The sequence below is a fragment of the Mustela nigripes genome, chromosome 12 (genome assembly GCF_022355385.1).
Source record: "Mustela nigripes isolate SB6536 chromosome 12, MUSNIG.SB6536, whole genome shotgun sequence".
Lineage (NCBI taxonomy): Eukaryota > Metazoa > Chordata > Mammalia > Carnivora > Mustelidae > Mustela > Mustela nigripes.
In genome coordinates this window covers 30,625,266-30,647,040 of record NC_081568.1, presented here as the reverse complement: position 1 = coordinate 30,647,040, position 21,775 = coordinate 30,625,266, and the positions used below count along the sequence as shown (strand labels likewise).

Genomic DNA, 21,775 nt, shown 5'->3' with positions numbered 1-21,775 from the left:
TAGCAGAATATAAAATTAGAACTTTTTGTGCTAACTTTTCCAATTTACCTCTTGAAAGGAAAAGAAAATATTTGAAACAAGACAAACTTATATACACTTAAATTTATGCTTGTTTTACTAAGCATTTGATTCGATGTAATGTGTGTATGTTCCCTTTTTGAGTAATTAAAATTAATCATTATTAATGTTTTCCTTGACAGGAACAAGACAGTGAAGGAGAAACATATGAAGACATGTATGAGTTTTATTTTTTACCATGATTTCATCCCTCTGAAATGAATATTATGATTTCTGTGAGGGAGAATGGATGGCTATTGAACACAAAGAGGGAAAAGCTTTATTGTTCAAATAACTGACATATAATGATAACCTTTATTTCAATACAAAAGACTAAAGATTCTTTATTTGTTTAAGAATTTTATGGAAGACTCTTAAAAATGTTCTTCTGTGAGAGGCCAGAGACCCACAGCTACTGGAAAGATCTCAGACCAGGAATCTCTGAGGCAGGGATCTAGACTTCTTGCTCTCAGTGTGTCCTTGGGCAAATGAATTTATCTATTTCTTATAACTTCCCCACCTAGACAGTGCTTCCCCTTGCAAGGTGCTATGAGAAATAATTTACCACAGTACCAGATGGCAAAGTTTCAACCTGCTGAAGCAGAAAGATGTTAAAAATAGTTCCAAAATGGGTTTATGGATGGGCCAGGACTAAGAAATTTCTTGGAAAGTGAGGGAAAGAAGAAATAAATATGTGAATTTATTTTATCTTTTTTTAAATTCAAATATCTTAATTTTCTCTACCTGGTTCTGGTACAGCCGCTTCTGAAGACAGTTTCTGAACTAAGCTTTGCATGTATGTACATGTGTATACCCTGTACCTGTGAGTGCCTGAGAGAGAGAGAGAGATTAATTGTATTCACACCGATAAGCAGCAAGAACAGGACCTTTGTGTCCATCTCTCCCACTGGCTAGCATAGATTATGACGGGAAGCAGAGCCTTTGGAAGGTAATCTCATTTGCATGCCTCCTACTGGATTTTAGAACAATCTCACACACCCAGGAATTTTGACAACCTTTGGCTTCTTACCTTCATCTCTACTATCAGATACTGTCTTCTGTTGTGGGGAGAAACCTCTGGATACCTGAGCCATAATACATCAATGTTCCCAAATGCTGAAACAGTGTAACAATTTGTATCCACAGAGAAGCATCCAAAGAAAGAGAGAAAAAAAAGGAGAAGGAAGAAAAGAAGAGATTAGAGTTGGAGAAAAAAGAACAGAAGGAGCGAGAAAAGAAAGAACAAGAAATAAAGAAGAAATTTAAAGTAAGATCTTGCTTGCCAATGGGTTAAAAAGAAAAAAAGAGTAATCTCTCTTTATAACTTTCATACAAAAGGGACAGCATTCTTGAAAACTTACATGGTGGGAGAATTAATTAATTGTTGTTTCCTTAAAAAGTAACTACCTTCATAAGAGTAATTATTTTGCCCAATATACTCTCTTATCTCTGCACCAAAAATGTAATAGGATAAAGCCCAAATAAAATATGGTGCCTAAGAATTAGTGGGCACCTAGGAAATTTTATGTTGATTTAGTGAATGAATACTCATTTGCTCAAACCCATCTTTGCTCTCACCATTTCACATTTGATCTTGACCAACTTACGCTATGAGCTCGCAGCACACACACAGATATCCCTGTGGCAAGCATCACAATGGTGCAAGGGACACAAATGCATCTGGATGACCCAGACCTGTGTCAGAATAAAGTTGCTATAACTACTCTAACTGCTGGTGTCTAGCTGACTTATATTTTGGCCTTTATTTTTACCTTAGGTACATGTTGACCCACTCTTTCTCGTCCCTCTTTTTCCACCTGGATTTCTGACCTCTCTCTTCTCTGATCTCTGATTTCTAATTGTATGACTCCTATTACTATCACCAATGCTACACTTGCAGGCTGTCCTCTCTTGGATGCACCATCTTTGATGACATGGCCCCATCAGGCACAGGTCTGGTGTGTTAGCTATATTTAAGGTGATTATATGAATTACAGAACTATTCTTCATGATGAAAAGGATTCATGTCAAGATTCCTTTAAATATTTAATTCCTCTGGAACATTTAATGTGTCATTTGAGTTATAAAAATTTGATTTCTATATAACTCCCCAGTGTATTTATTGTATTAAAACAAAGTTTCAAAAGCATGGCACAGGAAAAAAAATAAAGCTTAGAGTCAGTTGGACAGATGTGGATTTAAATTCCAGCTGCCCATGTGAGTTATGTGATTGTGGGCATATTATTAAATTTCTCTACACCTCAGTTTCATATTCTTTTGTTTTGTTTTGTTTTTATTCTTTAAAGTAAGAATATATGATACCTCTCTGGGAAGTTTCTTGTGGAATTAATTAAAATAATGTACATAAGACACTCTATCTGCTAGGGTTCTCATTAAATTTTGAAAAAGCTTACTATATGTAAGTAAAATTAAGATTAAAGCATGACTATTAAGACATTTTACTCATACAGATGTATGGGTACCAATGTTCATATGTTTCAAATGACAAATATGATAAATTAGTTTCTTAAATAAAAGTCTTCATAACACACTTCTGTGAAGGGATTTTGGAATTTTGAAGGAATTCTTGTGTTTCTTTTGGAGAAATCAATTTTGCATTATTTCAGTCATTCATTCAAATGATTTTTAGTAAGAAAAAATTAGGATATAGAAATCTTACCACTAAATATGAACTCAAAGTTTGTGACTAGGACTTAACAAGCTGTATCCTTCCACAAAAATAAAAGATTAAAAGTGAGAAGATGTGGGGTGCCTGGGTGGCTCAGTGGACTAAAGCCTCTGCCTTTGGATCAGGTCATGATCCCAGGGTTCTGGGATCAAGCCCCGCATCGGGCTCTCTGTTCAGCAGGGAGCCTGCTTCCCCTTCTCTCTCTGCCTGCCTCTCTGCCTACTTGTGATCTCTGTCTGTCAAATAAATGAATAAATTCTTTAAAAAAATAGTTAGAAGATGTTACAATTAAAGAAAATAGGAAGAAAGAGTATTTCTGAGTATTAATTCATTCAAAATTAAGTCTCTAGCATAAAATATTTCATGTTTTCAGCTTTTGAAATTCAGATACATCTTAACATCACTGGCCGATCATAATTTAAATTAAGTTTTTTCTCTTAGTGGTACATAATCGATGATATGTCACAATTCATAACATCATGAATTCAACAAAATGAGGCAGAACTTCAAAAATCACAGTGCATATTTGCATATCAAAAGGTCCAAAACATTATGTTGAAAAAGATACAAATTTAGGACTAGGAAATTAGGAGTTCAGGATTCATGTTCTCAACTGGATTACAGTAGTTCCTATTATTCACAGGTGATACATTCCCAGACCCCCAGTGGATGCCTGAAAATGTGGATAGTACTGAACACTATATATACTATTTTTTCCTTTATATAGGTACCTATGATGAAGTTTAATTTATAAATAAGGCCCAGTAAGAGACTAATAATAACTAATAATAAAATAGAACAATTATAGCACTGTATTGTAATAAAAGTTATTGAATGTGGTCTGTCATTCTCAAATATCTTATTGTACTGCACTCACCCATCTTACGATGCTGTGAGATGATAAAATTCCTATGTGATGAGATGAAATGAGGTGAATGACCTTAACATTGAGACATAGCATTAGGCTCCTATTGATCTGACAATAGGTCAGAAGGAGAATCATCTGTTTCTAGACTGCAGTTGACCATGGCTAGCTAAAACCCCAGAAAATGTAACCACATATGGGGGGGGGGTTCTATATTCTTCTGCTATGAAGAAACCACGGTACTATCCAGGATATTTATTTCCAAAACTTCACATAATATTTGTTTGCTATTTTTTTATTTACAAAGCTATTTCTGAAATGTTATCTTTTTATAGCAGGTAATGTCTACTCTAAGTTTACAGATAGACAACACCACAAAGTTGAGGAGATAAAAAAAAGGAAAGAAAGAAAATGCTTTTCCCACAAGTACTACCCACCACCTTCCCACCCCTTGGCGTCTGAAGTCTAAAGAGAACCATCAGAATAACTACACCATGTGAAGATGGGAAAAAACTTCCATCTACCCAGCAGACCACCAGCCAACCCCATAAACCCCATAGCATCCAGCACATATTGTCACACATAAGTCGTATTCAGTATTCGTGGCTTCCTCTGTAAGCCTTTCACAGGCTTCTAAGATCAACAGATCACTACCTCTCTCTTTTGGACCCCAAGCATATGTTTACCTGTTCCTTGTAGGTCCTGCCTCACCTCTATGATTTTCCCCCTTGCCCCTCTTAAAACAACATTCATTGGGTATGACATTCATCCCCAGTTTATGTAAATGTTGTAAATAGGCTGGTTGGCATGTCGTGGATGTATTGTATTTCAAAGCTCTGTTCCTAAAAGATTTTCTGAATAGTAAGAAAGCCTGATGTGTTTGTTCCTCTTCTTTGCAGCTAACAGGCCCTATTCAAGTCATCCATCAGGCAACAGCTTGCTGTGATGTCAAAGGAGGAAAGAATGAATTGAGCTTCAAGCAAGGAGAACAAATTGAAATAATCCGCATCACAGACAATCCTGAAGGAAAATGGCTGGGCAGAACGGCCAGGGGGTCATGTGAGTGCAAATTTTCCTATATCACTGGGCTCACCCATTCCCCCAACCCCCTCCCTTGTAAAATCCCTCAGTTTGATTCCTGGAGTCCGCAGTCTCTCATGGTTCATCTCCTCCTCTGATTTCCCCTTCTTCATTTTTCCCTTTCTTCTCCCAATGTCCTCCATGCTACTCCTTATGTTCCACAAATAAGTGAAACCATATGATAATTGTCTTTTCTCTGTTTGATTTATTTCACTCAGCATAATCCCCTCCAGTTCCAATCATGTTAATGCAAATGGTGGGTATTCGTCCTTTCTGATGGCTGAGTGACATTCTACTGTATATATGGACCACATCTTCTTTATCCATTCTTCCGTTGAGGGGCATCTCAGCTCCTTCCACAGTTTGGCTATTGTGGATATGGCTGCTGTGAACATTGGGGTATTAAGGAGGACATGTACTGCATGGAGCACTGGGTGTTACACATAAACAATGAATCATGGAACACTGCATCAAAAACAAATGATGTACTCTGTGGTGACTAACAGAACATAATAAAAAATTATTAAATTTCTTGTGATTTCAAAGTGTTAGGGTTTTTTCAAGACAATATTAAATATGCACATTCTCTTGTTAGGAGTAGTTAACAGGGCAGACAAAAATAGGAAAATTTAAAAGGACAGGGATAGCTCCAGCTTCGCCTCATCTGCATTATTGTTTTAGTAGGGGAACAACGCAGATATTTCTATGATTCCAGGGAAGAACGAAGGGCGTTCAGTTCCTCCCTGGTGTTAAATGGGGGTGGGGAGGAATGAATTACATGAGTCACTTTGGAATCCTTAAAGTAGACCTAGGCTTACCGCAAACCACGACGGCCTAACTCTTTGACAAAGTCCAATGAAACATGTCCTCATTGGAAGTCTATAAATCAGATGTGCATGCAGGGAAATGAAGGGAAAATTTAAACAGCAAATGTGCAATGGATATCTTATTTACAACTTTGAGATATGGAAACTACAGTTACCTGACCATAAATCATTCCTCCTTTTGGTAGATGGCTACATTAGAACAACTGCTGTCCAGATAGACTATGATTCCCTGAAACGGAAGAAAACGTCTCTCGGTGTTCTTTCCTCAAGACCTATTGAAGATGACCAGGAAGTCTACGATGATGTTGCAGAACAGGATGACATTAGCAGGTATGTGAAAATACAAATTGTAAAACAGCTCGGACTGTCGTCTTGTTAGAGATTAGATATTTTAAGATCCTAGAATTGTACTTTGCGTTTTTCCGACTGCTCACTATCACTAAATTACCATTTACAATCACAGATATTTCAGTGTGGGTGAAAGGTCATTTGAAACCCCATAGTCTCATATTTCACTCGTGAGCTGTATGTATCAAAAACTACTTAGCAAATAATAGGCCATTTGCCAGGTCTTGCTAAAGGCATTGTGATTCCGTAACACAGTTTTATAATACTCATTCTCATTTGATTTTAGGGTTATGCCTAAAGAAATATGATTTTGCAAAGTACAGAGCATGAGATAAAATTCAGCTCAAAAAATATAAAAATTTTTGCTCTAAAATATGAGCCTAAATATATTTGTTGTTCTTGTTTGAAAACATAACTGATAACATAAAGAAGATTGCTTTTTAATACAATTCTACTTTGCTTTTACAGGTTAAAAAGCAAAAGTTCAGTTCTCTATGATCCCTGGTAATCAACAAAGGGTCCAATTTTCTTTCCATGGAACATTCATTCCAATCAGATTGGAATGACTTTCCCTGTAGGAGTCACAGGAACATTTTTCTGGGGTAGAGGAGACAGGACAAGATATCCTTTCTGGAGAAGATGGGAGCAAAGAGTTGCCATTTTCTCTCATGCACCTTTCCTTCCCATCTTTCCCTTCTAAGTCTCTGCTTCCTTCCTTTTTTTTTTTTTTTTTAAGATTTTTATTTATTGGACACACAGAGAGAGAAATCCCAAGTAGGCAGAGAAGCAGGCAGAGAGAGAGAGGAGGAAGCAGGCTCCCCGCTGAGCGGAGAGCCCGATGCGGGGCTCGATCCCAGGACCCTGAGATCACGACCTGAGTCGAAGGCAGCGGCTTAACCCACTGAGCCACCCAGGCGCCCCTGCTTCCTTTCTTCATCCCTTCTTTTCTATCTCTTTTTTCCAGCTCTGATCCTCCTTGTCCTTTCTTCTCTTTCTTGCTTTTCCATTTTCCTTCTCCTTTCATTCCTTCCTTCCTCCAATATCTCCCTTTCTTCGGTAAGGCTATAACCCCTTCAAGTTGACAGAAAATAGGATGAAAATCTCTAGCCCACTTAGGAATCCTTGTTTTTCTGTGTCCATTTTGCAGAACTGGGACACATCCACTATGATCTCAAAACATATAATCTATGCTAGATCTTCACTTAGGTAAAAATGGGGTCTGCACCTTTCATAACTTAAATAAACTTAACTCAAAGAAAAAACTTACTTCAATTATCAAACATTTTTAAATATAAAATGATCGGTATAATAATATACTTATAAAATGCATAAAGAATTCGGTTTCCTTCCTGCAGTTGTTCCCTTCATGTCTTCAGTTAAGGGTGTTGTGTTGCTTTCTGGCAGCTTTGTCTTTCTAAATAGTCGGCAATGCCTTCTTGTCATGTTTTGATATATGTTGCATAATTTATGGTAAATTTAATAAATATGCCATAAATTATGCAACATACATCAAAATATGCAATGTATGCACTGGAGTTTACAGAGCATAAATTGGCTTTGGTAATCAGAAATGCTCTGTGACCTAGTTTGAGAGTCTATAAATGCCAGTTTTGAGGTCAAAGTTTTAAAAGGCCATATTCTGAGAGTCACAGAATTTTCTGTACGTGAGTATGTCATTCTGCCTACCTTCAGTGTCTATACTTTATGTTTCATATTTTATTTATCTTAAAAAGTGGGTTTTTTCCCTCTTATTTTGAGATTCAAGAACTCCAGGAATATTAATACATACATATTTATGATGCACATAGGCAAGAAAAAAGTAATCCACGGAAAGGAGTGATGTTCTTAAAATGTAGCATAATTTAGTCATAATAGGGAACTACTTCCCAAAACTAATACTATTACTTTACCTTTTTCATTGTATGGAGTCCATAGATACCACAACTCTAGAAGATACACTCTAATTAGTAAGCATGTAGCAGAAAAATAATCTATTTCATGAAAGGGAGTTGGAGGAGGAGTATGGTTTTCATGTTCAGGATCTTAAACAAATCTAGCATCACAATAGTTACTAGCATGTATGTCAATCTTATACATATTTAATGAGAAAATGAAAACAGAAGTTTGATCGGGGTTTTTTTTTTTTTTGGTTTTTTGTTTTGGGTTTTGTTTTGTTTTGTTTTGGGGTTTTGGTTTTTTGAAGCTACAGCTGCTGCCAGCAGAGATCTCACAACAGAACAGGCTTTGTCCTTAGTAGAACAAGGAAAGATGCTGAGCCCAGTCGGCAGCTTGCCCTGGCAAGAGTAGGAGAAAGCACCATCCTGTCCTTCCCCTTCTCCAGATGTCCCCTGGGTCCTTGCACACTTCACCTGCTCGCTCTCATGCTCTCTCTCTCTCTCTCTCTCTCTCTCGTAGGGGGAGCTGACTGCTCACTTCACACTCTTTGAGCAGGCAGGAGGTTTAACATTATAGGTCCTGACAGCTCTCCTTCTCCCTATGTTCTCAACTAAAGCAATTTCTGTAATAAATATGAGACGTTGAAGAAAAAAGGAAATTATACATGCAAATACTTCATCACATAACACACTTTGCTTCTCTGAAGGGTCACCAAGCTTCTTCCCTCCGTCCTTGCCTTCCTTTCTCTTTTCTGGCACATTCCTCTCTTAACGGCCACTTCATCTGGTAAATGCTTTGTGTTCCGAACAGACCATTTTAAGAAGTTGAAGAAATGCTCTAAAAATAAAATAATATGTGGCAGCTCTGCTCCTGATTATTAAAACTCTGTTCTTTGGGAATTGGTATGAGAATCTCCAAGATGAAATGTATTTGCCAGGAGTGGCAGTCAACCAAAATTGTAATTTTTCACATAATCCTAACTGCTTGTTTCACACTCAAAGAGAAGTGTCAGACAAAATGAATGTGAAAACAGTATGTAAGCAAGTGGAGAACATACTTAAACGTCATGAAAAATCAATTCCTTATTTACATATTAGGACATTTATAGCATGTTTTTCGGCAAGGTTCCATTAACACGGTATATTTTATTTTTAAATTAACCACAGATCTGTGTCAGGCCCATTTCTTTTATTCTGACTTCAAGGTGGAGGAATCAGATATGAGTGTATAATTGATCTGCAGGACTGTAATGTCAGACCAGTATCTGTTGCTGGCGGATTATCCAAAGGGCAAAAATGGTGGTTACAGGGGATGCAGCCAAGTGAAGATACAACAATATTATAGAGGAAGGCAGAAGCCTGAGGTTCTTATGTCTGCTCTTCTGTTAATTAAATGTAGGCTGGGTCATGTCACTTCATTTTTCAGAGCGTCAGGTTCCTTCCTGCAAAATAAGAAGATTAAAACAGACTTCTGAGATTTTGCCAGTTCTCACAATCTACTCTTCTTTTGCTCTAGCAGAACTCACATTTTAGTGGAAGACACAGTCAAGAAAACTGATGATTATAAAATAGGGAAAATATAGAGTGTTAGAGACATAACTAAGAAATACAAGTAATATGGATTAGAAAATTGGGAACCACACTATTTACAATAATAAGAATAAAATTTTGGGGTGCCTGGTTGGCTCAGTCAGTTAAGCATCCAACTCTTGATTTTGGCTCATGTAGTGATTTCAGGGTCGGAAGATTGAGCCCCGCATCAGGCTCTGTGCTGGGTACGGAGCCTGCTTAAGTTTTTCTCCCTCTCTCTCTCTCTCTCTCTCTGCCCCCCCCCCAACTTGCTCTCTGTCTCTCACATAAACAAATTTTAAAAAAAAGAAAAAAAGAAAGAAGACTATTTCATGAATAAGATTTCAATGTTTTAGAAATTCTCTCTTTAAAAAAGAATATAATGCTACTGGACTAATATAAAATGCTGTGGCTATAAAATATTAAAAGAGAATTGGAGCCACTTCAGCGGCACAGTCAGTTAAGTATCTGCCTTCGGTTCAGGTCATGATCTCAGAGTCCGGGGATCGAGCCCTGTGTCAGGCTCCCTGTTCAGTGGGGAATCTGTTTCTCCCTCTCCCTGTGCCCCTCTTCCCCACTCCTGCTCTCTCTCTCTCTCTTTCCCTCTCTCCCAAATAAATCAATAAATAAAGTCTTTTAAAAAGAGAGAGAGAATTGAATTGAACGTAATAATGGTTCTATACGACTTCTGGAATACTACTGTTAGCTGGTTGGTTGTTTTTTATAAATCTATCTATGGAATGAAGCAGTAATGTATAGCCTAAAAACTACCCCTTGGGAAATGTCAAAAGCAAACAGTAACATGGTTTTGAAAACTTTATGTAGTACTGACCCTCACTTGATTCTTATCAGGTTTGCTTTGTTTTGTTTCTTGCCTTGTTTCTATTATGATAAGGAACAATGTTTCTTCCTCTTTACATAAAACATCCTGACAACTTTGAACTGCAGTGTTCTTTCTCTTTTGTATAACTGTTCAATATATGTACTTCTCTTCCCAATAGCTACATAGTTCATATGCTAATTTAATTTGTTTATTTTTGTTTCCCCTAGCCACAGTCAGAGTGGAAGTGGAGGTAAGCCACACACTTTTTTCAGCAGTTTCTTCAAGTCTTCATCATTTTTGTCTATATAAATGATGAGATGCTTTTGTTTGCAAATAATGAGGAGGATCTTAATATGGGTACCACTGGACTGGGCGCTAATGATTTGGATTCCACCCCTGCCCTGAGGTCACCCTGAGTGACCCTAAACAAGTCACTTCTTCTGAGTTTGTTGTCGGTCATAGGGTGACACTATTTCCAGTGTCCCCCGGGGCAAACTTGATTTATGCCAATTGTATGAGCACAGTTCATCCCCCTTCAATTTTAGAAGTATCCTTATTTGGATAATTTATATGGTTGGCTTAACATGACTCCTAAAGACTCCTCATATTCTCATCACTAAAATAAAGGTATTTTATTAATAACTCTCAGTGACAAAATTCTCATCCTAAAAGTCACATTTCAAGTTCTTTGTACATATTTCTGAACAGAGAAGGTACTCAATAAACTTTTTTAAATAAATATTTTTCAAATAGCAAGGATCCTGAGGGTTTACAACAAAGGGTTTAGCTCTTAAAATATCACCTTGATTAAATGAATCAGAGCTATTACCAAATTATATCTTGATCAGTATTTTTCTGAATGTCCCCTCATTATTAATTAAATTTTTATCACTTTCTCCCTCTATTTATCTCTATTCCTATTCAGTTTTACTTTTTCTCATATTCTCCCCCATTCCTTTTATCTCCAATGCACAGTGCCCTTTATCTTCCTTCATATATTTATTAAATTTCACCTCTAAGAATTCCTTTATAAATAATCCACAAAACAATTTGCCTACTGCCTATGTGAGAGTGGGAAAATAAAGTTATTTTTTAAATTAAATGGTTGATAAGGAACAGGGATTTTTCTGGAGTTAAAGAAGGCAGATTTATCATCAAATTTTGAGTGATGGTTACATGGCCAAATTATAAAATTAACAGAAGATCTTTTCCTCCCACCATCCAAATGAAGGGATGTTCCCACCTCCCCCAGATGATGATATTTATGATGGGATTGAAGAGGAAGATGCTGATGATGGGTAAGAGTACTCAGTGATCTACTTTCTTGAAATTTTTTTACATACTGAAATTTAGTGTTGATTTCTGGTTAGAATAAAAAGCAAAAAACTGTGCTCCTTATTACAACGATCAATAATGATTTGAATGTTTAATTAGTAGCAGAAGTAAGTCAGAAAGTGTAATTGCACCACACTTCAGGTGAAGTAGTAGATTATTTGGAAGAACCTCAACAACTTTGTCAAAGGAAGTAAAATGAAAAAGAATGATCTGTTAGAGATTTTTTTTTTTCAAACTTTTCCCAATCAGTTGTTTATCAATCAGTAATCTCTGGAGAGTTTATCAGTTGCATGGCTATCTCCTGTATAATAATCATACTTATAGGCAATCCAAATAAAAGGAAACCATTAGCTATTTGTGGCAAAACCAGTATTGAGGGGGTAGGGGGTAACGGGGCATCGGGCATTAAGGAGGGCACGTGATGCAATGAGCACAACTGATGAATCACTGAACTCCACCCCAGAAACTAGTAATACACTATATATTAACTGAATTGAAATTTAAAATAAAAATTAAAAAACAGTATTGGATGCTTAATTCTCTAGTTGTTTAAATTTTTGTATTGGCGTATTTTAAAATTTAAGATCTGTCACTTAATTTTAAACACAAAATAATGCAAAATTGATGTTTAATAAAACTTAATTTTGACTTAGCTTGCTATTCTAAAGCCAAGAGAAATTGCACTAAATTAAAAAATGTAACTTGCCTACTTACTACTTAACTAGTAGCGGCAGTATTCAAAGACCATGGCACCATCTTGTGAAATACAATGAGTCACTTGCTGCCTAAACGATCAATGCAGTATAATTACAAAAAATCTGAATGTCGCCCCAACGTCTTCACATTCCACTGATGATTCCATTCTGATCCGTGCCTGCATGCTCCTAAGCTCCACACTACAGGTTGAAGACAAGAGTAATTCGTGGTCCTGGGGGATTTTGAAGATGTTAAAGGGAAAAGATGACAGAAAGAAAAGTATACGAGAGAAACCTAAAGTCCCTGAGTCAGACAATAATGAAGGTTCATCGTAAGAGTCAACCAACCAAATTCAGTGCACAATAACTACACTAATGTGGATTTAATCAAATGCTACTAATATTTTATAACCAATAACCAAATTCCGACAGCCTTAAGTCACTTCAGTGTTATTTTCTCTTAGTCCTCTTAGCCTCTTTAACGGTATCATCCTTTACTCACTTATTTACAAAAGAGGAAGAGAAAGTATTAAAAAATTGTCATTTGCTTCAAAGATATATATTGCCTTCCCTATAAACATGCACAGATAACACACGTGTATGCACACACACACACACACACACACCTTTACATACTCATAACACACTGCATTTCATAGAGCTTTTTTTTTTTTTAAAGATTTTATCTATTTTATGGACAGAGAGATCACAAGTAGGCAGAGAGGCAGGCGGAGGCAGGCGGAGGCAGGCGGAGGCAGGCTCCCCACTGAGCAGAGAGCCTGATGCGGGGCTTGATCCCAGGACTCTGGGATCATGACCTGAGCCAAAGGCAGAGGCTTAACCCACTGAGCCACCCAGGCGCCCCCATAGAGCTTTTTTTTTAAATTGCAGCATCATTCATACCTAAAAGGTCACTATTTAATGCCACATTTTATTATGTAATATTTTGTAGTGACTCTCCTCCAAAATACACATTCTCTTTTAAAAATTAGTTTGCCAGAAATAAAGGACGCAATTGGAGTGTCTCCTCTCTAAATACAGTATTTAAAGTCTTTGTAGCTCCATAGAGTCTCCATACTTCACTAAAGCCTTTATCAAATATTAGTTCCACATCGACTTCCTCATTTTAAACTTTTCTGCAAGACCTAAAACCAGCCCTTAGTCAACAAGACACTCGAAATTATAAGTAAATATAACAAATCCTCTTTTTTTTTTTAAACAATTCCTCTCTTAAGGCAACATTTCAGATGCTGACCTTACTTAGAAACAAAGGCAGGATTATTTTTGCTCCTTCAATTGCACACCTCCTAATTTTAATTTCCAATCATTTGAACTAATGACCTCTCACACCTTAGTGTAACTGTGCACCATTCTTCTAGTGATGTGTGTTTGTGTGTGTGTGTTTAAAGTTCAGGAAGTAATAAAAACAAAGGTCTTTTTCTGTTGCAACTAAATACCACAAAATCCTGATTTCAGATCACTTCTATTAATAAACTCTCCCTGTCTGGTTTCACCGGATATTCCTCTCTTACTCACCATTCTCCTGTTAGTGAAAACAGGGTCATACGAAGAATCCTATGACCTTTGTTCATTTCAGCCCTCTATTTCTACTCCTTTAGGCAAATAAAATTTTCGACCTGAGCTATGCCGCAGTGGTTCTAAAACATTGAGCCCATTGAATTTACTCTGATGGGATAATATGCCCAAACTTCATAGAACAAATGTGAAAATATTGGTCAAATGCCTATGGGCAAAACCAACCATTGAATGCCTTGATTTGGGGCTTTTTTGGCTACCAGAGTTCAAAACAAAAAAAACAAAAACAAAAACTTGTGAAATTCCAAATTGATGGGCAGAAACTGAGACTCAGTGGAGAAATGGAGATGAGAAAGGAATGACCACGAGCCAATTAATTAGCCTTCAGAAACCTTCAGGTTGTTGCTTGTTCACGCCTCTCCTAAATAAAAGGGCTCAATTCCTGTGTTTATATTGGTCTGATTATAATGTGTTCTCATTTCTTTCCAGTTTCCCTTCTCCTCCTAAACAATTGAGTAAGTAATAAAAACTAATTACATATTTTACATCTCATTTCTTGCAGATGGGGTAGTAGGAAAGCATTGGATATATTCATGGTATCTAGAGGAAAGCCTTGACTCTGAAAATATTAACCTGTGTAACCTTGGGGGGGAGGAAGGGGGGCCACAGTTTCTCAACAGTTAAATAGTGAGAAGAGGAAAAATTTTAATATTGGGGGTTTTTAAAAGATTTTATTTATTCATTTGCCAGAGAGAGAGAGAGAGTACATACAGGGGGAGCAGCACACAGAAGGAGAAGCGGGCTCCATGGTGAGCAAGGACCCTCCCCCAATGCAGAACTCCATCCCAGGACCCTGGGATCATGATCTTAGGGGAAAGCAGACACTTAATGAACTGAGCCACCCAGTGTCCCTAATATTGATGGTTTTTAAACAGTTCACCCCATGGAGAAAGGAGTGAAAGGACAAAGGAACTATGGAGAGAGGAACAAGTGGGCAGGGATAGACAGTGATATTTCTCATGTCTCCTCTACCCCAATTCAGTCAAGCCTGATATATTGGGCTTCTGCATAAGGATTTCTAAAAATGTACCAGATTGTATGACACCAAGGCCCTTCTAAATCTAAATTTCTTTGATTTTTTTAAATGTATAATTTATATTGTATTTGGAAATTTTTCCACTGTTAAATGTAAAACAGTTTCTTCTTTGTACCATTTTGATCAGCTTATTTTTTTTTTTATCCCTGCTGAGACAGACCTTTCAAAAATTCTTCTTAAATTGACTTTGAACCAAATAAAATGTCTCACAAGAATATTCAGGGGCATTCAAAAAGTTTGAATTTGTAAATAAATTGAAAGAGAAAAATGAACACACAGATAATCTATTCTTCCAGACTCTTTATCATTTTCAGTTATCAGTTTGAAAATACGTAAGGCACTAATCAAATTAATTAATAACTGATGAAGATTTTATATCTTAATCTATAATTTTCAAAAAGTATTCAAGAAACTTAGTTCCACAAGGAGTAGGTATAAAGTGAAACAAATGTGATCAGTTAATTAAAAAAAAAAGTGGTTATTTGTTTTAATTTTCTTTTATTTTCAAGTGTCTTTTATGTACATATGTATGAAATAGTAATTTTTCCCATTCTGGAAACCAGTGATATGACATATTTTTTTCTAATATTAATGACAGGTTCTTCACATAGCTATGAAATTAATTACATGAGTTGGGGGAGAATGTACATACACAGACATACATGTATGTAATATAAATATACACATACATATGTACTCTCTCTATATTTATACAGAGAGAGAGAGAGATTCTTTTTTTTTTTTTTTAAGATTTTATTTATTTATTTGACAGAGAGAGATCACAGTAGGTAGAGAGGCAGGAAGAGAGAGGGGAAGGGAAGGAAGCAGGCCCCTGCTGAGCAGAGAGCCCAATGCGGAACTCGATCCCAGGACCCTGAGATCATGACCTGAGCCGAAGGCAGCGGCTTAACCCACTGAGCCACCCAGGCGCCCCGAGAGAGAGAGATTCTTAAAGGAAATTAAATTCTTGCCTCTAGCAGAGAGCATTTAAACTTTCTATGATAATCATTCCTTAAAACATTTGTACTCTCTTCAACTCATTTCAGCCTAATTTGTTGTGGAGCAACTTAACAGGTGCAGACAGGAAGCAATTCTCCTGACTTTATTAACAAGAGGTCTACGGGTGTCTACGGGTTGGGAAAGCCATTGTACCGCTTAAAGGCATAGTCACTTTTCCTCCAACAGTGATTCTCAGTACCTGCTGGGACCAGACATGCCTTATTACTAGAAATATTCTTCTCATTTTAAGGTGGTACCACATCTAATATTACTGTAAGTTAAAAATTAATGAGAGACAGATCAGTGAATAAAAGAGAATGATAGATAGGTAGACAGACATAGACATAGAAAGGCACAGACATATAAATAAAATAATGTATATTACCAGAGCATCCCAAATCCCCTAAGAATCAATCTCTACTGCCTATTGCCAATGGCCGGTAATGCTGATTTTTTTGTCAGCATTCATCCCATGTGTGGATCTTCAAATAATCTCAGTCACTAGTTTGGGAGACTTATCCTGATAATGTTAGTTATAATCATGACCACTGGCTTTTTTGAGGGAAATTTAGCAGAAGCATCCAGGCAGAGAAAACCTCTCCCCTTCAAGGAGCAGACAATGCTTCCAGAAGAAATGTACAGATACCCAAGAAAAACTGATTTTCTTGTCCTTGAAACAATTTTTATATTAAAAACATCATCAGATGCTCATATCAAAATTCAAACTATAAGTTTTCAACGTTTGACATTTTGCCTTTTGTTAGACGTGGGAGATGAAGTTTACGATGATGTGGATGCATCAGATTTCCCTGCTCCACCGCCAGAGCTGATGTAAGTCAAATGTTCCCATTTTGAGGTAAAATCCGACTGCTAGTAGAACTTTTTTTTAACCGCAGCGTCGTATCTAAAAGCTCACAATCCAATGCCACATTTTATTATATAATATTTTATAGTGGCTACCCTTCAAAACACACATTCTCTTTTAAAAATCAGTTTGCCAGAGTTAAAGGACACAATTTGGAATATCTTTTCCCTAAATACAGTACTTAAAGTCTTGGACACTCAATAGAGTCTCTATACTTCACTAAAGTCTTCATAAAATGTTAATTCCTCATAGAATTCCTCATTTTAAACTCTTCTGTGAGACCTAAAACCAACACTCCGTAAACAAGACACGCAACATTGTAAGTACACACAACAAATCCAAAAAAGAAAATTCAAATAGAATAAACCCCCAAAGGTTTGTGCAAATTATGTTCGATCCAGTTCAGTCTATCGTCTCTCTGATCCGAGCTCTAAAGTTTCAGCCGGGCTTGTGGGTGGAAAGCCTTGATCCTGACCTGCCCCCGCCTCCACATTCTCCCCTCCGTTGCCAGTCTCCCTCCTCTTCCCCCTCTCTCCTGCGTTCTGTTCCTTGTCCTCTGATTATTCTCTGCCTGGTGACTCACTGATGTGATCATTCATTTATTCATTCATATACTCATTCACTGGGAAAATATTTGAGAGACTGATCACAACTGATCTCACTGATTCATCTCCTCTTTATTTTTACCCTTTTGCCAAAAGCTTTTTTGGTCTTGAATTCACTTCTTAGTTTATATCTCAGCTTTCACCTACCTTCTTCAAATCTCTTCTGTCCTCCACAAGATTTTTTCCTTTTATGAAATAAAAGATGATTTTTGCTTTGAAAGGACTTTATTATGTCTCTTTTTCACAAAAGCATCAGATTCTCAAAGTCTCCATTCAAATTAAAAAAAAAAAAAGTGAGAAGTGAATAGTGACATTCTTCAGCTCACCTAGGGTTTCGATTTAATTTCAGGCTAAAACTGTATGAAAACCTGTTAAGATCAGTTAGTACAAAAGGAATACTTTTTGAAACCTCTTTTGAAATAGAAAATAACATGGTAAGATGCTTTTTTTATATTTCAATAAGCAAGTGAGATGAGCTGATCCATACAGTGTATAAAAACAAGAATACTTCTGTAGCTTTCTCAGGAAAAAAGGTAAATAAAAAGACCTTGAGCTTGGTTAGTTCAAGGAAGAAAGTGACATAGATGAGCGATAATATGCTGTGTCTTCTGAGCAATACTACAAAAATGCATGCGTGCTTATCTACTTAGTATTTATTTTTTACCAACACTGTTAAGTTAATTTTACTGAACAAGAGAAAATATCAAGATCAAAGAAACCGAAGGGGGAATATGCTATCATTTCTATGTGAAGATCGAGTTCTACAGGCACAACAAGCAAGAAAAATAAAAAGAGAATCATTCTCCTTTTTTCTGAAAGGAAAACCTAATCTTCAGTTAATATGTTAGGTTTGAAAATTCCTCACCATTGGGGAGTCACTTCTATCCCTGACATTTTTTAATGCATTTTTCTGTGTTTTCTATTACTGTAGAAATGTCACCCTATTCCATTAAACAGCTCTCTGGAAACCCAGTTACACACTGGATCTTTTCTTCAAGTCGAATAAACCCCAGCTGATTAAACTTTATGTGATATGTACCGTTTTCTTTGCTGCTGCTTATTTTCAGAGCTTAAGACTATGTTATGTTCTCTAATGTAATATTGTTTTTAACTAAAACTAAATTTCAATAAGTCATTTTCTAAGAGAGCTCTTGGGCCATTTTTAACATGCACATATATCCTGATAGTTCCAAAGCACTAATTTGGGACAGCAAATCCACCAGTGCCCAGAGCACCGCGACACAGGAGGTACTGAGGAAGGCTGCAGAAACCAAGGCAGGACATTGTGCTAATTCATTTCACAGTAAATGAATGAATTCTAAGATTCAAACCTTAGGAATCAAATATCTTGAATATATCAGTCACAAACAGAACTTCACTGTAGGTAACCTAGAGAAAAATGAACATCTGTGTTTAGAACTTTTCGTATTCACAAAAATTCTGATTTTTAAAATTCTCTTCTTCAGAGACATCCAGCCTTTCCCTAACATCCACGTTCAACCCTAGCAAATGTTCCTCAACCTTGGTTGCAAATTAGTATTATCTGTGGAGCCTTAAAATATATATATGTCGGTATCTAGACCCCACTCAGTCTAATTAATTAGAGTGTATTTAATTTAATTAGAATTTCTAGGAATTAGACAAAGTACTTTTTAACAACTTCCCAGGTGATCTTACATATGGCCAGGCTGAGGAATTACTGTAGTAGGCTTATTCTTAGGACCATTGGCATCAGCCCAGTTCATGTCTATGAGAGAAAGTGCTACCCTGGCTTCATTTTAAGTAGATGTGAAAACCTGACATATAGATAAACTTCTCAAGCCATAAAAATCAATTTTTTAAAAAATTGTTCTCTTTCAAAAATCCTTTTCTATGATAGTGGCCAAGCCACTTAATTATCTAGGAAGGTTTGAAAAATGCAGAGAGGTTGACAACAGGTGGATTGAATCATATGAAACCTCTGATATGTAACCTTGTTCACACTGTACCTTAGTAATTTTTCATGGCTCAGCATAGTAAATAACTACTTATTCCATTTTAACTCATAATCTGTATTCTTTTGAAGAATCTCTTCTGTGTTATAAAATATCACTTATTACAGGGAATGTACTAGATTTCTAAGAAAAGATTTTAATTAAAAACAAAATTTAACAAAATTGTAATTTTAGGAATGACATCTCTACTGTATGCTGTTCTTTTTAAACTAAACTAAATGCTGTTTTATGTGTGTTCTGTCATCTCAGTCAAGGAGCCAAGGCTAAGACAGAAGAAAAAGACCCCAAGAAGTTAAAAAAGCAGGAAAAAGAAGAGAAAGACTTCAGGAAAAAATTTAAAGTATGTCATATTTAAATATCAGACAAAGTTCAAAGTGCTAATGAAAAAAAAAACGATTTTTAAGTACCAAAATGCACATATTAAAAGTGTAATTATCCATTATCAGTTATCCATCCTAACTCCTTTATTTTCTATATAATTTTCTTTACATTTGTATCTATTCCTTTAACAAATTAAGCAAGCTCTCTTGCATGCATAATATATATACTGCAATAATCATTTAAACTTAGCTGTTCTTTGAACTTTAATAATAAGATAATCTAAAAATAGAATGGATTTAAAAATATATATGTGTATATGTACCAATACATATACATACACGGGAAAATTATTCAGCTATGAAAAAGAAGGAAATCTTGCCACTTGTGACAACATGAGTGGCCCCTGAGGGTATTATGCTAAGTGAAGTAAGTCAAATTGAGGAAGACGAATATTCTATAATATCACCTATATGTGGAATCTTAAAAAGCCAAGCTCACAGAAGCAAAGTAAAATGAGAGTTACCAGAGGCTGGAGTGGGGGACATGGAGATGTTGGTCAAAGGTACAAACTTCCAGTTATAAGATGAAAAAGCTTTAGGGGTCTGATGTACAGCATGGTCATTATGGTTAGCAATATTCTAATTAATATATACTTGAAAGTCATAAAGAGAGTAAATCTTAAATGTTCTCACCACAAAAAAGAAGTGGAAATTATGTGAGGTGTTGGAGGTGTTAGCTAAAGATTTGATGGTAATCATTTTGTAATATATGGGTATATCAAATCAACACATGGACACCTTAAATTTTAAAAAACATTTTTAATTTTTAAAATTGTGATTGTATTAGGTCGGTGAGATTATGAATGGTTTTGCCTCACAATTTTTTCTTTAATGTTTTTACATTTTTTTTTTAAACAAGGAACTATTCATGGAGCAAAGGCTTTCTTAGTAAATCTGTCACTCAGGGAATTAATTTAATAGTATACATCAATCAATCAATCAATCATATGTTTTTCTTTATTTTTCCAGTATGATGGCGAAATTAGAGTCCTGTATTCGACCAAAGTTGCACCTTCCTTTACTTCCAAAAGGTGGGGCACCAGAGATCTGCAGGTGAAGCCTGGTGAATCTCTTGAAGTTATACAAAGCACTGATGATACAAAAGTTCTCTGCAGAAATGAAGAAGGAAAATGTAAGTCACTCCTTCCTTTTCGTCATCCCCGGTCGCCCCTGTTTTATTAACCTTGTTTTGTTTATGCTTTATGAATTGTGACATACATTAAGAAATTAGAGATCGTGCTTCATGGAAATCAATGTTATTTTATTTGAGTCCCTTTTCATCTCCCACCTGCTGTATTTGGCACTGTGGTGCCAAGTTCATGCCAAATTTGTACTTCTCAAAATGCCAATCCACAGACCACCAGCATCAGAAAACCCTTTGTGTATTAAAATCACAGTTGCCTGGACCCGCCCTGAGCATGCTGAGTCATGAGTTCTGGGGAGCCAGACAGAATCTGTGACCCTCACTTCTTCTCTGGCTTATTCTTGGGTACACCAGAGGGAGAAGCAGTGTGCTGAAGGAGTGAGTGGCTCTGGCTCGGGTCTGGTTTTGAGATTATATAGCGCACGGCACATCTAGAATTTCCAGTCTTCCTACCTTGCAGACTGACTTGTTTTCAGTTCATACTCGGATACGCTTCATACACTGTAGTCTTCCTAATGAATATAAGAGAGTCTCCTGTCTTCTTTGATTTTGTGGGCTATTGAAACAGACAGAGGGACATCTTTTCCCTTTTGAAAAGGAAGCTTATTTCACTTAAAGACCAGGGAAGGGTAATTCAAAAGTATGCTTCCTCTATTTATTTTTTAATTTAATTTAATTCCAATTTAATTCCAGTGTTGTTAATGTGCAGTGTTACATTAGTTCCAGGTTGTAAAATATAGGGAGTCGCCACTCGCTACACCCCCACACCCCCCAGGATACACCCCAAGTGCATGCCTTCTTACCACGTCATATTCCATGGGTTTACAAGAGAGTCCCTGTCTCTTTGACTTTATCAGCTATTATAACCCACAGATGGAAATGTTCTTGTCAGGTTTTAAAAGGAAGCTTATTTTACTTAAAGTCCAAGGAAGAGCCATTCAAAATTACATGTCCTTTATTTAAAAGCAAAGAC

The 21,775-nt window shown here is 36.4% G+C and overlaps 1 protein-coding gene across 4 annotated transcripts in view; it reads left to right on the top strand.

Moving 5' to 3' along the window:
* The window catches only part of FYB1 (FYN binding protein 1), a 154,614-nt gene that overhangs the window by 120,146 nt on the left and 12,693 nt on the right, over positions 1-21,775 (top strand). For 3 of the 4 annotated variants that reach the window (XM_059417033.1, XM_059417032.1, XM_059417034.1), the window contains exons 6-16: positions 201-235; positions 1,204-1,324; positions 4,511-4,670; positions 5,704-5,848; positions 10,381-10,403; positions 11,385-11,451; positions 12,378-12,515; positions 14,209-14,234; positions 16,579-16,645; positions 19,528-19,618; positions 20,628-20,790. In XM_059417033.1, the coding sequence (XP_059273016.1) occupies positions 201-235; positions 1,204-1,324; positions 4,511-4,670; positions 5,704-5,848; positions 10,381-10,403; positions 11,385-11,451; positions 12,378-12,515; positions 14,209-14,234; positions 16,579-16,645; positions 19,528-19,618; positions 20,628-20,790 (1,036 nt within the window). The remainder of the gene's footprint in view (positions 1-200; positions 236-1,203; positions 1,325-4,510; positions 4,671-5,703; positions 5,849-10,380; positions 10,404-11,384; positions 11,452-12,377; positions 12,516-14,208; positions 14,235-16,578; positions 16,646-19,527; positions 19,619-20,627; positions 20,791-21,775) is intronic. The other variant, XM_059417035.1, reaches the window with a different exon arrangement.